Source organism: Lepidothrix coronata, unplaced genomic scaffold (genome assembly GCF_001604755.1).
Source record: "Lepidothrix coronata isolate B3197 unplaced genomic scaffold, Lepidothrix_coronata-1.0 Scaffold176, whole genome shotgun sequence".
In the NCBI taxonomy this organism is placed as follows: Eukaryota; Metazoa; Chordata; class Aves; order Passeriformes; family Pipridae; genus Lepidothrix; species Lepidothrix coronata.
In genome coordinates, this window is record NW_016690356.1 from 419,423 (window position 1) to 433,884 (window position 14,462).

The 14,462-nt window shown below is 43.0% G+C and overlaps 1 protein-coding gene across 3 annotated transcripts in view; it reads right to left on the reverse strand.

Annotated features, from left to right (window-relative positions):
* Positions 1 to 14,462, reverse strand: part of MAP2K5 (mitogen-activated protein kinase kinase 5) — a 126,008-nt gene that overhangs the window by 60,868 nt on the left and 50,678 nt on the right. For all 3 annotated transcript variants that reach the window (XM_017830326.1, XM_017830325.1, XM_017830327.1), the window contains 3 exons: positions 9,156 to 9,204; positions 1,815 to 1,888; positions 844 to 894 (listed from right to left, as the gene is read on the reverse strand). In XM_017830326.1, coding sequence (XP_017685815.1) covers positions 844 to 894; positions 1,815 to 1,888; positions 9,156 to 9,204 — 174 coding nt within the window. The remainder of the gene's footprint in view (positions 1 to 843; positions 895 to 1,814; positions 1,889 to 9,155; positions 9,205 to 14,462) is intronic.

A 14,462-nucleotide genomic window follows, 5' to 3' on the forward strand; every position in this document is an offset into this window, starting at 1 on the left:
TGAAGTTTTCACATCTTAAGTGGGGAATTAAAATTAATCAAATTGATCTAAAAATCCACATTAATCTGTGTGGTTTCCTTTCACACTGGTTCTTGTCCCTGTGTTAATCTCCCTGATGTGAGAACCACGGGCCAGCTGGCAAGTTTAAAACCAGATCTTTCACCCTCTGCCTTCCCCCAAATGATGTACCTTTAGCCGTGTCCTCCTGTGATCTAAAAATGGTGGGAATTTCTGCTTTAATGGACAGAAATAAAACAAAAGTGGTCTCAACCCTTAACAAGGACTACGATCAAAATTTAGAATAAAAAATGAAAATACTGATGAAATATACTGAAAATACTGACTCGCTCTGTGTGGCCTGAACATTCCACAACATGCAATTTAATGCCCTGATATTATCAGTCCTAATGTTTTTAGCTTCACATTCCCATGGGAAACTCCCCCCACAGGGGTGTTCAGGGACCCAGACCTCTGCACAGGTTGAAATGCTTGGCTGAACTCCAGGCTTGGAGCAGCATTCCCAAAATGTGGATAAGCTTGGGATTGCCACTGATCTTCAAAGAGCCACGAGCTGTGAGTGGAAAGCTGTTTTCTGAACGTCCAACTGGCTCTTTTCTTTGTTCCCACTTGTTCCAAGGCAACAAAAGCAGCTAAAAATCCACGGAAAAGAAACCCTTCTCCAAGATTACTCTTCCCTTACCAGCAAAGGATGGAGTTGTCACAGGAAATGGGGACACGGGGATGGGGAGAGATGGAGTTGGAGGATTGATTTGGGAGATATCCTGCGTTACCCAGAGAACAAATACTTCTATTTAAATGTTATTCCTGCATAAATCCACTTACCGCCATGTAAGCATTTGTTCCAACATACGTCTTGGCTATAGAATTCACCAGCTATCAGACAAAACAGGCTGTTAGAACAATATAAAGATAATGTGGAAATAAAATGGGCAATTATTCCTCATTTAACCTACAATCATCATTCCTATAAATCAACGAAAAATTATGTAAAAGGGAACAAATTTATCTGCCAAGGCATTAAAAATGATTAAATCTCGCTTGGGTTGGGAACGAGAATTCCAATTTAAACAAGCACTGCATTACAGTTTATGGCAGATAACCTTAAACAATTCTGTTAAACAGGATGCTTATGGCTTTAGTACCCCAAACTAGTCTGATATAAAAAGTCAATTTGAAGTAGGATTGAGCACACTCATTTTTCAGTCAGCTGGCTCAAGATGTGAATAAAGCCACAATTCATCACTTGAATGCAACGAGCACTAAATACGCTGGAGGGACAACAGCCCCTGACAACCCATAATACAAGGCTGACCTTCTCTTTGGTCCCTGTGTTTGGCTGAGAGGAAAGGTGCTGAAATTCAAATCAACATCCCAGCAAGCTCATGGGTCACTAGCGGAGAAGTTCTCCAGGGAGGCCCAAAATGGAAATTAATTAAAATTTGTGCTGCACATTGTAAAAGCCCACCGCCATTGTTAGGCCCAATATTAATTTTTATTGTGGGCCAGTCGGGCTCCCCAGACACGGCCCTCGCTCTGCCCTCCCTTTTGTCTGGCCAAAAAGCTTTCAGATCAAAGCTGCATATCAATGAAGTTTGCCATTCGTAAGTAGTAATTACAATATCAGCAGTTTTTACTGTCATTAAACAATGAACAATCATATTCAGATGAAGGAAAAGTCGCCCAGAGATTCCAGATGAATAGGGCTGTCCCAGCAGAGAGGAGCTGGGGGGGCTGCCTGTCTGGAGCCAGGTGATTTGGGGACTGGGAAGGGAGAGATCCAAAGGGGGAATTACCTGCGTGCTGACCCCGAAGTCACAGAGCTTCACCTGGCCCCGGGTGTTCACCAGCATATTGGAGGGCTTCACATCTGGGGGGGAACAAAACTGCATTATCTGGGTTGTCCTAGATAATATAAATATCATATATATCTATAAAATCATCACAGAATTTTATATCCTAGGATGTATCCTGGAATTACATCTCCTCGGTCTGAAGGGACCCACAAGGATCATCCAAGTCCAAACTCCTGTCCTGACCCTGCACAGGACAACCCCAAATACACAAGAGAGCATTACGAACGTTGGCATGATATATTTTAACAGGAAATATTAAAAATATGAATTTCAAGTGCAACCTCCAGTTTCTAAGTCAGCAGCAGAGATGACATTTTATATATATATATATATATAAAATACATCATCTATATAAATACATATATTATATGTATGTGATATACATATATAAATATACATATATACACAAATAATTCTATATATACATAAATATATAAAATATATATACATAAATATATAAAAATATACATACATAAATATATAATATACATACATAAATATATATAAACATACATAAATATATATAAACATACATAAATATATATAAATATACATACTTATATATATACATATATATTATATTTATATCATCTATAGAAATATATAAATTATACATCATCTCTACATAGATGACATTATAAGATATTACACAGATGACATTATACAACACCAATAATCCATGTTATCAAATCTGCAGGTGACACCAGTGGGGGAAGAGGTGACAAGAGCACTGAAGGGCAGCACCCAAAATTCACAGGGATTTTGACAAACTGGAAAATCAGCCTGAGAAAAGAAGATGAAATTCCACAGGGATAAAATTTAGACAGGGATTAATCCCTGTGCTCTGTGCACACTGTTCCCCAAAGCTTCTGGCTTCCACCTCTGTGGCTTTTATGGCATGAAAAGGCTCCAACCTCAGGGTTTCAGGGCTTTTACAGGGGTAAACTGCCAGCAAAGCCTTAAAATGATGAACTAACCCTGTTCCAGCAGATAAACCAGCAATGTCCATCATAAAACCAGACTGTCAGCGTGAAGATCTTAATGCTGAGCCCCTCTGATGCCAAAAGAAGTTGGTACATTTCTGCTTTCAAACTGTAAAATCCACATGGGAATAATCTGCTGAACATCCAGCCTGGCTTTAGTGCAGGAAACACTGAACATCCTCCCCGTTCCAGGGATGCCAGTTGGGAAGCAGAATGTGCACGTTATGGCCTGGCTTAAAGTTGGGAAGATTAGAGCACAGTGGCTTTGCCTAATCACTGCTTTCTTCCGTCAAAATGGATTAAAAGCAATAGCTGGTATATCTGTGCCTCCTTTAAAAGTGAGCACTCGTTGGGTGCAGATGGATGAAACCCAACTAGAAAAGCACCTAATTTTATTTATCATTAAGTTTGCCTTGGTTTAGCAGCTGTTTTCTGGTAGCACAGTAGCCTGTTTAATTTGTCTCTGTAATGCAGAAATGTATAACCTCAATTAAGAAGCTGATTAAATGCCTTTTTATATTTGAGCTAAAAATCCAGTTTTAAAAAGTACCTTACATACCTTAAGCAGACCTGTACGTTTTAAGTGAGGGGGCACATTCTCTAATTTCTCCCTAAAAGCCTCCCCCAGAAAATCAGTCTCCATGATGTAACAGCATCCAAACCCTCAGTTCACGTATCCTGCTCTCCAGCTTTAGGAATTCAATCCCTGTGCTGCATTTTTGATGGAGTTTTACCCCCTCTGGTGCTGAGTGACTTTGCTAAATCTGAGCAGACGTGCCCAGCACATCAGCAGCTCTACCCTGAATCCTGAGCAGAACATCAAGTTGCACAGTAATCCTGTTTAACCTTCTTTCTAAAAATATGGAGCCAATGGAGCCACCTCGGCCCCGGGATCGTGCGGAGCCGGGATGGACTGAGCAGCAGGTGCTGCTGCACACACAGAAATCCCGACATTCCAGCCCACAAATCCAGCTGTTTACAGGACAGACACTAGAAACAGGAAGGTTATACCACAGTATGACCTTAATTGTAACAAAAATTGTAACAAAAATAATTAATAACCAAATGGACAACAGCCTGGAGTGACAGGACACAGGGAGTGGCTTCCCACTGCCAGAGGGCAGGGTTAGGTGGGATACTGGGAAGGAATTCTTCCCTGTGAGGGTGGGGAGGCCCTGGTACAGGTTGCCCAGAGAAGCTGTGGCTGCCCCTGGATCCCTGGAAGTGTCCAAGGCCAGGTTGGAGCCACCTGGGCTAGTGGAAGGTGTCCCTGCCCGTGGCAGGGGGTTGGAATGAGATGAACTTCCAGGTCTCTTCCAACCCAAACCATCCTGGGATTCTGTAATTCAATGTTCTCCAAGTCCAGCCCACAAATCCTTGTTCTCCTAACACGACCCAGCAGAGGAAACCACCACAGCACATTTGTCCCCTGTGCAACCAACACTGCCCAGCTCCCACCAGGATCCCTCATGGGATCTGAAGACCCCATTTCCCCTTCCCTGCTACTGCACAGGATGTGACAGGAAGCTGATATAATTGAATAAACACCTGTCATTCATTAAGCTTTGCTTGAGCCTGAAATCCTTTCACAAACAAAGCTCAAAAGAAAAGAAAATCCTAAAAGGAAAAAAAAGATGGGCAATTGGCCCCTCAAGGACAGGAAGACTCCAGAATCCAGGGACCATATAGAGAAAAACAGCCAAACGAGCTCTGTGAGAGCAAATCCAATCTGTCCTTCCAGCAGAAATTAAATTTAAGCAAATGTTTGCTACGAATCCCAATGGTTTCCTCAAAAAGAAAAGGAAGTGACAAAATATCTCATACTGAAAGTGAGGAGCAAAAAAAAAAAAAAAAAATCACCTAATCAGCAAATTAGCCTTTGGTTTCATAAAGCACTTCAGTTAATGGGTTAAATATTTTTTGGGGTTGGGGAAACAAATGTGCATAAATAATGTTCTGCACCATCTGCTTGTGATTAATATTAGTGTTCAGAAGTGAAAGAATTTAAACAAGAGCCAAAAGGGGTCATTATGCTCCCATTACCAGGGCTTGCTTAATACAAATGATTTCTATGAAGCATCATTATAGAGGATGAACAAGTTCTCCTCCTGATGGATCTGCCTAAGTAGTTTCACCTCTCTGCAAATAAAAGGGACCTCCAAGCTCTTACTCACCAGTAAACAGAACTGTCAGAGGTTCAGCTTTTTCCACACCAAACATTTCACTCATTTGTGTTATTGAAAAGCAAACAGATCCGTGATTGTGTGAGGGGGGATAAAAAAAACAACCCTGAGATTGTTTAAAAGCTGTCTCTTGACTTTTCCTGTCTTTTAAAAATAGAAAACCTCGACGTGCCAAGTTCAAGGAAGACACCAGCACGGTTTTGTAGAGGCCAGGATGATTTTTTTTTAAATAAGCCTTAAGTGGTCCATGAGTGGCCATGTATGTGTTTAGCTATACATACAGGCATAAATATATGTATAGAATAACAGAACCCTGGAATGGTTTGGGTTGGAAGGGACTTTAAAGCTCATTTTGTCCCCCCCCTGCCATGGGCAGGGACACCTTCCACTAGCCCAGGTTCATATATTCCCATATACACCCCTGGATTTGCGGTTGTGCTTCATTAATGCTGATTATTTCTCATAAAAAGGTAAAAAGGGGGGAGAGGCAGAATCAAAAATGGTGCTCTGGACATCTCTGGTGAAATCCTCAGCAAACAACAGCTACTGGTGAGAAGATAAGAACACCCACTGTCCACTCAGCACCAATGTCTGTCCCTCCCACCCAGCACTCCCCAGCTCCAGTAGATTATGCCAGAACAAAGAGGATTGGCATATCCCATTTTTTTTTTAACAGCCTGGGATAAAAAGAGTGATGCACAAACCTCCCTTTTGCCACAAACCAACCAACAGTCCAGGAGATCTCCAGACCCTCAGCTCTGCTCAACCCACCTCACAGATTACAAACCAGAAAACAGCTCCAAAATTAACACAAATTTAAAAGCTAGTCCTCAGCCATTATAAAATCTAATCAGAAGCCAAGGTGCTCCAACTGGGCAATATATAAAAATATATATATTTTTATGTACATATATACACACTGCCAGTGCCCAAACAGCCACACACACAAATCCAGATCAGTACAATTAAACACAAGTGGGTAACATTTATTTCATACATTTTCTTTAATAAGAAGGTGTGAACAGAGGAAAACACAGCAGATAAAATGCACACGGTCTATACTTATTCTTGAACTTAACAGATTTCGGTTTGTCTTTATACAAACTTTGACTTTGTACATGATGAGACTTGTTTAATTGCTAATTCTGTTTTAAATCTAAGTTAATTTCTCATTACCCTTCCATTTCTACTTCTCATCCTCTGGGGAAAAGAGCACACTTATCATTGGGACATTCTCACATCTTCCAAAGAAGTGGTGGAGGTGTTAATCTCATGTTTATGTTTGATGTGGGTGTGATGGCTACGACTGCAGTTGTGTTTATTAATATGCACGGCTATCACCTCATTAGTTGCGAGGTTTGTTTTGAAGTGAAGCTGTAATATTTGCTGCAATGTCTGATCTGCAATAAAAGACTCGCTCATTGTTTGTTTGCTTTGCTTTAATCCCCCCTCCGGGGCCCGGAGCTGCTTCAGCCCTTCCTTAAAAACCACCGTGGAAATTTGGGATCCTGCCTCAATGTCCTGCTCTGCTCTACTCGTGAAACCAAAAAATTCAGAGTTCAATATTCCTCCCTTTGCCTCTGAGCATTAAAACCAGGAGGCAGCTGAAGGAGATTATTTGGAGAAAGGAACCCCTTCCTTGCACTGTATTCCCCTGCCCTGATTTTTAAGTACTCACCCCTTTTCTGTATCCTAAAAATGGGTAAATAATACTGGAAATGAATCCTTGGGGAATGCTGAACCTGGAATGCTCACTATCCCCTCAGTGCTGTTCTCACCTTGGTCAATGCAGCAACAGAGCAAGGCCAGAAGAATCTGAAGTGTGATGAAAAATCAGTTTCTGCGCTTTTCTTTAGACCAGAGCAAGGAGCAAACACAATTCATCAAAACCTCAGTGCTGCTCTTCAATCAAGGCAAGGAAACCCAGGTAGAAGGGGAGATTTTGTTCTACTGGCAAAGCAAAAATCAGAGCCAGGTTCCAAATTTACAGAAGCACAACAAGACAATGTTACAGTCATAATATTCATGCTCCACAACGTCCTCTCCAAATCACAATCAGGAGGGGGGCAGAAAAATTAAAAAAAACTTGAAAAATTCCGTATCTTCATTCTTTTTGGGTGTTAAAATGTGGCAATAACTGTGCAGCCTATTCAGAGCCAGACTCAGCCATGGATGTTCCTGTTATCTTTGGTTTCCTATTTATTCTGGAATTGCTGTGGCAGCTCCAACATCAGATTGTTCCTCCTCTCACTTCGAGGGGATGGAGCTGATAAATCTCTGCATCTGGCAACATCCAGGGGAGGAGGTGAATTGTTGAAACCATCACAGAAATGAAGCCTCCTTGGTGACCTGTGTCTGGGCTGAGTTGGTTGTGAACTCTGGGTTATTTCTGTTTTTTTAATCCTGGGACAACCCAGGGTCAGGTCCACCAGCAACCCCCTGATCTGGGGGACAAAGGGTGAGAGGGAACGGCCTCAAATTGTGCCAGGGGAGGTTCAGGTTGGATATCAGGAAAAAATTCTTTGTGGAAAAGCATCACCCAGCATTGGAACAGGCTGCCCAGGGCAGGGCTGGAGTCCCCATCCCTGGAGGGGTTTAAAAGCCCCGTGGATGTGGCACTTGGGGACATTGTTAGTGGTGGCCTTGGCAGTGCTGGGGAAGGGTTGGACTCGATGTCAAATGCCTTTTCCAACCTAAATGATTCACAGGTCCTTAGTTGTTCTCTACTCACTCTTTTGGTCACAGCCCTCCTTCTCCCACCCAGCACAGCCTGTGCTCCTGAATTCAGAGCAATCCCCTGGGAAGGAGAAAGGAGGAACTGCAGCCATGCCCTGACCCTGGGAGGGTGAGTAGGCCCTGGCACAGGTTGTCCAGAGAAGCTGTGGCTGCCCCTGGATCCCTGGAAGTGTCCAAGGCCAGGTTGGAGCCACCTGGGCTAGTGGGAGGTGTCCCTGCCCATGGCAGGGGGTTGGAATGAGATGAACTTCCAGGTCTCTTCCAACCCAAACCATTCCAGGATTCTCTGACTCCCTGCACTGCTCACACCAGGACACCTGACCCAGCCACTGCCCATCCCCTTCTCAGCCCCTCCAAAACCCCACCAGGGCTGCTCTCACCTCTCTGGTCTGGAATTCAACATTCCCTACGTGTCTCCCCTCACACTTCTCCTTCAATCCCAAGTTACTGCACCCCCCAACTGTGCACCCGGGCTGAGTGAGCAGATGGGGTAAATTAAACAGGATTGGTACAACATTAGCAACCAGAGCAGTTACTTTCAGACACTTTAGAAACATTATAAATGTAATGAGTTTCTCCTTCCTTTTTTTGGGGGGGGTGGGGTGGTGGTGGTGCAGGGGGAAGTGGCTCCTTTGTTCTGTAAACAGCATCTCCCACTGTTTTGTCAGAATTTTCCAGAATTCACATCGGTTTTGGAAGTTTTAGTATTTGCCAATTAACTTATCAAACTGGATACATTTTTACCAAAATGTAACAACGTTAAAAGGCAAGAAATAAATGAGAAGTTTAAAAAAAATCCAAATTAACTTCAGGAAAGAGAATAAACAGCAAAACCCAAAAATGTTTTATGTCCAAGCAAAATTAAAATTCCTTTAACTCTTCACGATCATTCTGAGGGACAAGGGGAGTCACAATTTTAGAGATCTTGTGGCACTCACACGAGATTCCTGAAGTCCATAAGAAAATCTATCTCCTATTTTCAATACTAGTCAAACATCTGATTTTTCCACTGGGCAACTGTTTGCAACCCTAAGCTTCTAAATCTCTATAAAATTCATTTCTCTCTTCAGTCTTATTTCTTTGTAGGACAGGAGGGAGGGCAATAAAAGGGCAATAAAAATATTTTACCAGGGAATGTGTGAGGTTAAGGATTAAGATTCATTCTGCATTACAAACCAGATGTTAATATGGTCAAGTGTCTCTGCAGAAAATGTTATTAAAATGAATACTATTATTATTATAATAATATCATATGTTTTCTATATAGTTCTATATATTTTTATATATTTGTAAAAGGTATCTTGCATTCTATTATACTTTATATAGTAATGTTATAATACTGTTTTTCATTGAAAACCAGAAAACCATCTGCTACTCACCCCTGTGCAGAATCTTTAGACTCCACAAATAGGTCAGGCCTTTCACAACCTGAAGTTAAAAGAAAAAAAAAAATCAAGTATTAGAGATTCCTGGTGAGAAAAACTGCAACATCTCATCTAATGAGAGACCCAACTTGCAGTGAAGAACAGAGGCAGGACCAGGAAAAGGGGACACCAAACACCCCTTCCAAAGGATTCCAGGACCAGGTGAACTCCTGCTAAAAACCCGCCCCAGGTTCTTTCAGAATACCCAAATTCTTCTTCCCAGGATCCATAAACTGAAGTCAGTTGAGTTTATCCTGAATCCCTTCAGGCAATTCCATGTATTTTGAATTCATCTGTCTTTGCTGGGGTGTTCAAAATCATGAGAAACAAAGGGTGTAATGATTTGTCTTCCTGCAACAGAAGCAACTCAGTGAAACTAAAGGCCAGAAAACAATAAAATCTCTAATTCCCTCTTGCACTTCATCCTCTCTTCCCTCCATTTGGTGCATCTTGTACCTTTTCCTTTCCTCTCCAAGCTTTCAATTACTTGATGCAAATGCAGAATATTTCTTCTTGAACTGTGTATAAATTGTCTCATTCTTCACATTTCTCACCTTGGAACCAAACACAAACCTCCTTCTCCCCCATCACCCCAAAAAACACAACTGGGAGCCCTAAAACATAAGAACTGGGGCAGACCTTGCCCTGCTACTCCAGAATTTCCTCCTTCCACCACCAAAACTGGGAAAAACAAACTGAAAAACCTGTTTTTTCAATATAACATTCAACAAACACACTTGTGCCACTGCTCTCCTTCCCCCAACCCGTCCCTGCTTTCTCAGCCAACTCCTCTCACAGAGAAAATATTTTTTTATCCCATTTCCATCTCTGAGGTGACTTTTAACTCATTTCCCTGAGACCCTCCTCATGCACCTCCAGAACAATAAACCATTTCTGACATTGGTAAATTTGTATGAGTTTTGCAGTCAAAACAATTATTCTTTTCACTGTCTGAGCAGACCAAAATGAAATTATTTGTGTTACAGTGATCAAGCAGAAGTGCTAAAAATATGATACAGAGTGAAAGCAGAGAGCACAGTAATTCCCTGCCTTTCTGTTGGACTAGGAACTCTTTTAAAATTCATTCTGTAATTAAAAATGACCACAGTGGGGTCTGAATCACTTTTGTAAAGCAAATCATGATGGTGGATCCCAAATAAATTGCTCCAGGTGGCAATTCCTCACTTAAACTCATCCAAACCCAACTATCTCCTGGCCACAGGTGTGACCACGTTCACCTCAAGCCTTTCCAAAAGGTTGGACTTGGTCTTAAAGGTCTTTTCCAACCTTAATGATTCTAGGATTCCATGACTCTAGGACAAGCAAAATGTGGGAATTCTATTTACACAGCATTTTGACATTATTAATAACAACAACAATAACTTAAAAATATTGATGCAAAAACAAATCAAGGAGATGCAACATTTCAGGCTTCCTCCAATGGCCAAAGTCATTTTCAGAATACTCTCGGATTATTATAAATTTATTTAGACTATTGAAAAGCTTTAAAACCATTAGGAAATTATTTATTTTAAAGCAAGTAATCACAGAAAAAAAAAAAGGAAACATTCCCTATGGAAAAAAAATTCAACAGCTGTGAGTTATTAAATATCTTTATTCTGGAACATGTGCTGGATAAGACATGGTATTAAACAAACTCTCCCTTCAGAGTCTCTTGGCATCGGAGTATAAAGGAATAAAAGGAGTTTTTCCCTTTATCCTGGGCTGTAAATATCCTCCCAGGAGCCTCCCAAATGGACTCACCTCGTGTAACACACAGTTATTCACTTCCCTTACATTTGCCTATTAGGGAAGGACTCTCAAGTATTAAATATTATTCTAAAATGGTGCTGGGAGAGAGAATCTTTTGATTGAAGCTCTGGCAGGAATTATTGGTATTCAGTAAAGTAGGTTTTACAACAATGACTTGACAAAGCCTTGACACAAAAAGTACTTCTACCTGCTGTCAATCACTCCCTCTCCTGACAGTTCAAGTGCACATCCTTTCAGGGAGAACTTCAATCAACATTAGCACTCAAAATACAGAGCACAATGTCACTGCCTCACAAATGGAAGGGAAAACAAATGTGTGAAGTGGCAAGCGGAGGGAGAAGGGATTTTACATCCCCAGCCCCAAAGCAGGACACAGCCCCAGAACAGGAGCCACCACAACAGCACTTTGGGGTTCCCAAGGTAGGTTTTCCTTTGGCAAACCCGCCAGGCCTTCACACAAATTGAGAACGCGAGGAAGGGGAGAGATTTCCCCTTCTTGTAGACACATAAAAAAGCAGGATGGATGTTATGAAGTCAGAGATCCCTCCACCTCTCCCAGAGGAAAGTTTGGGAGAGTTGGGATTGTTCAGTCTGGAGAAGAGAAGCTTCAGGGCGACCTAAATGTGGCCTTCCAGGACCCGAAGGGGCTACAAGAAAGATGGAGAGAGATGATTTCCAAGGGCCTGCAGTGACAGGACATGGGGAATGGCTTCCCATTGCCAGAGGGCAGGGAGAGATGGGATATTGGGATGGAATTCTTGGCTGGGAGGGTGGGGAGGCCCTGGCACAGGTTGCCCAGAGAAGCTGTCCCTGGATCCCTGGCAGTGTCCAAGGCCAGGTTGGAGCCACCTGGGCTAGTGGAAGGTGTCCCTGCCCGTGGGAGGGAGTTTGGAACTGGATGACCTCCCTCCCAGTATCCCATCTCTCCCGGCCCTCTGGCAGTGGGAAGCCATTCCCTGTGTCCTGTCCCTCCATCCCTTGTCCCCAGTCCCTCTCCAGCTCTCCTGGAGCCCCTTTAGGCCCTGCAAGGGGCTCTCAGGCCTCCCTGGATCCTTCTCTTCTCCAGGTGAACCCCCCCAGCTCTTCCAGCCTGGCTCCAGAGCAGAGGGGCTCCAGCCCTTGGAGCAGCTCTGTGGCCTCCTCTAGACTCTCTCCAGCAGCTCCACATCCATGAGAAAGTCTGGTTGAGAGGGGAGTGCACCAGAAAGCCAGTCCCATCACACCCATTTGGAATCAATCAGGCTGGAAAAGCCCTCTGAGATCATCCAACCCCTGCAATGCTCAGGTGGGAACTGCTAAATGTCAACATGGGCCTGCATCATCTTCCTCTGGAAATGGTTCCACTTAAAAACCTTCTATAAACATAACAAGAGGGTTTCCCAATTAACAGATGTGCAGGTCACACATATTATTAAGCAGCTTCAGTAGATTAATGCACTGTACACGTCTTGGGAGGATAAAAGACAAACGACTCTGTACATGGTGCAAGAGAAAACACACTGCAAAGGAAAAAGAGACTCTGGAAGCTCCAGGTTTTGTCTACAAAATCCATCCAGCTTTTGTTTGACACTCCCCTCCTCAGCAGTGACCAGAAATCCTCCAGGCTCTGGGTAATCTTCCCAAGCTGTTCAGGGGGGATTACGGCAAAAAGGTGCCCCAACCCACAAAAAAAAGGCTCTGCTGAAACATCAGCCACCAACAGGCAGGTTTGGGAAGGCTTCAAGGAGAAATCCTAGTGAAAACAAAAGCTTTTGCTGCCTCCTTCCAACAATTCCACTGTGCCAACTGAGGGAAAAGCAGCACCAGAGCAGAGGAGCTGCCAGTGCTGGTTCGGCCTCAGCGCACACCTTCTGTTCTGGGAAGCAGGAGGAAGGGGTGAGTTCCTCCTCTGAAGCACCTGCTCCTTTGTTCCCCCCTTTCCCTGACCCTCCTGCTCCTCACCAGGCAGGGGAAAGCAGCAAATCAAATAACCAGCAAAAGTTAAATATCAGCTCAGTGGACGTGTCAGGGAGTCACACTCACTGACTGCCACTTTGGTAACGAGGTGACCCCGCAGGTGAACAAAAAAATAGAGATATGGAGACATAAAAGATGGGGCTGAAGCAGCACCAATATGGAGAAGGGCAAAACTGGAAGAGAACACCTGTGGAATGCCAAGGATGGGGAGGATGGGGGAGAGGAGAGACAAAAAAAAGGCAAGGAAACGATAACGTGAGTTGGTGTGGGTGTGTTAAACACACAACATGAAGGGAGAGAAGGAAAACAAGGAATAAGCAGCTGAAGGAATGCTTGAAGGCCCATCCCAGTATTATTAAACTTTAAAATTACACATTGGTCCTTGGCACCAGGGATATGAGGACACTGTGAGCAGCTTCTCCCTCATGGGGGAGAAAAGATGAAATGCTTTCCCTCTGAACTGGAGGTGAAAAGCATTCAAATTCCAGAAGAAACTGCCAGGTACATAATGAGCAGATTTGAAGCTACTTAGAGGAACCAGCATCAGAGGAGGATGTTCATCACCCTGGGCAGGCCACACAAATTAAGACAGAAGTAGAGCTGTGAATTACAATGAACAGAGACTAAATAGCTGCCTGTGTTGGATTAAAGGATTTAAATTGTCAGCTTGATGTATAATGAATGTGAAAACCCAGCACTTAATTAAATGGCACATGATAGAATAACTTTGTTATGCTTTAAACTGCTTAAGTTATCAAAGTATTCCTTATATTTAGCAATTGTTTAGCAGTATCTCTCTCCCCTGAGAGCTCCACTGAGACATTGGTCATTCACCCCGTGTTCAGTTCTGCAAAATGATGGATTTTTTTTAATTATTTAATTTTTTTTTTTGTTGTTCTGTAATTTGAGTTTTCAGTCATGGCTGGTGAATTTTTAGCTGCTGAGCCACAGTGATGGGCTAAGCAGGTGTTTGCTTTAAGGATCCCACTGCCAACACCCTGAGACCAAACTGAGTAGATATTGGGGACTGGGACTTCTTCTTGGATCCCAAACTTAGGTTTGGGATCATCAGCCCTAAGATGACCCCTATTAGCTCTTCATCCAGGTGTGAAACGTCCCAGTACAGGGGTGGGAGAGCAGCCTGTCCCTAAATTAAAACCTCACCCTCCTCATCTGCCACAGGAGAACACAGAAAACATGTTCTGCCACTGCATTTTGGTAACAAGAACCAACTTAATTCTTCAGCCTGGGAAGGCAAACTAACTGAGTCACTTTGGACAGATTAAGGACAGTCAGAATGGAAATGACACTCTCAGCAAACAAAGGATCACCATCAGGGCTCCTGGGCCAATGTTGGAGGCACCACATAGAACAGAAGGGCTTAAAAGGTAAATTAAGGTGATTAAGAGGACTGTCCTTTTTATCTGACCCTGCTCCATCCTGGGAGGGTTGACAGGAAGAAATGTCAGCACAGACTTCCAGCAAATTCCATTTTTTTATCCCACTCAATTTATCACATTCTTTTATATAGAA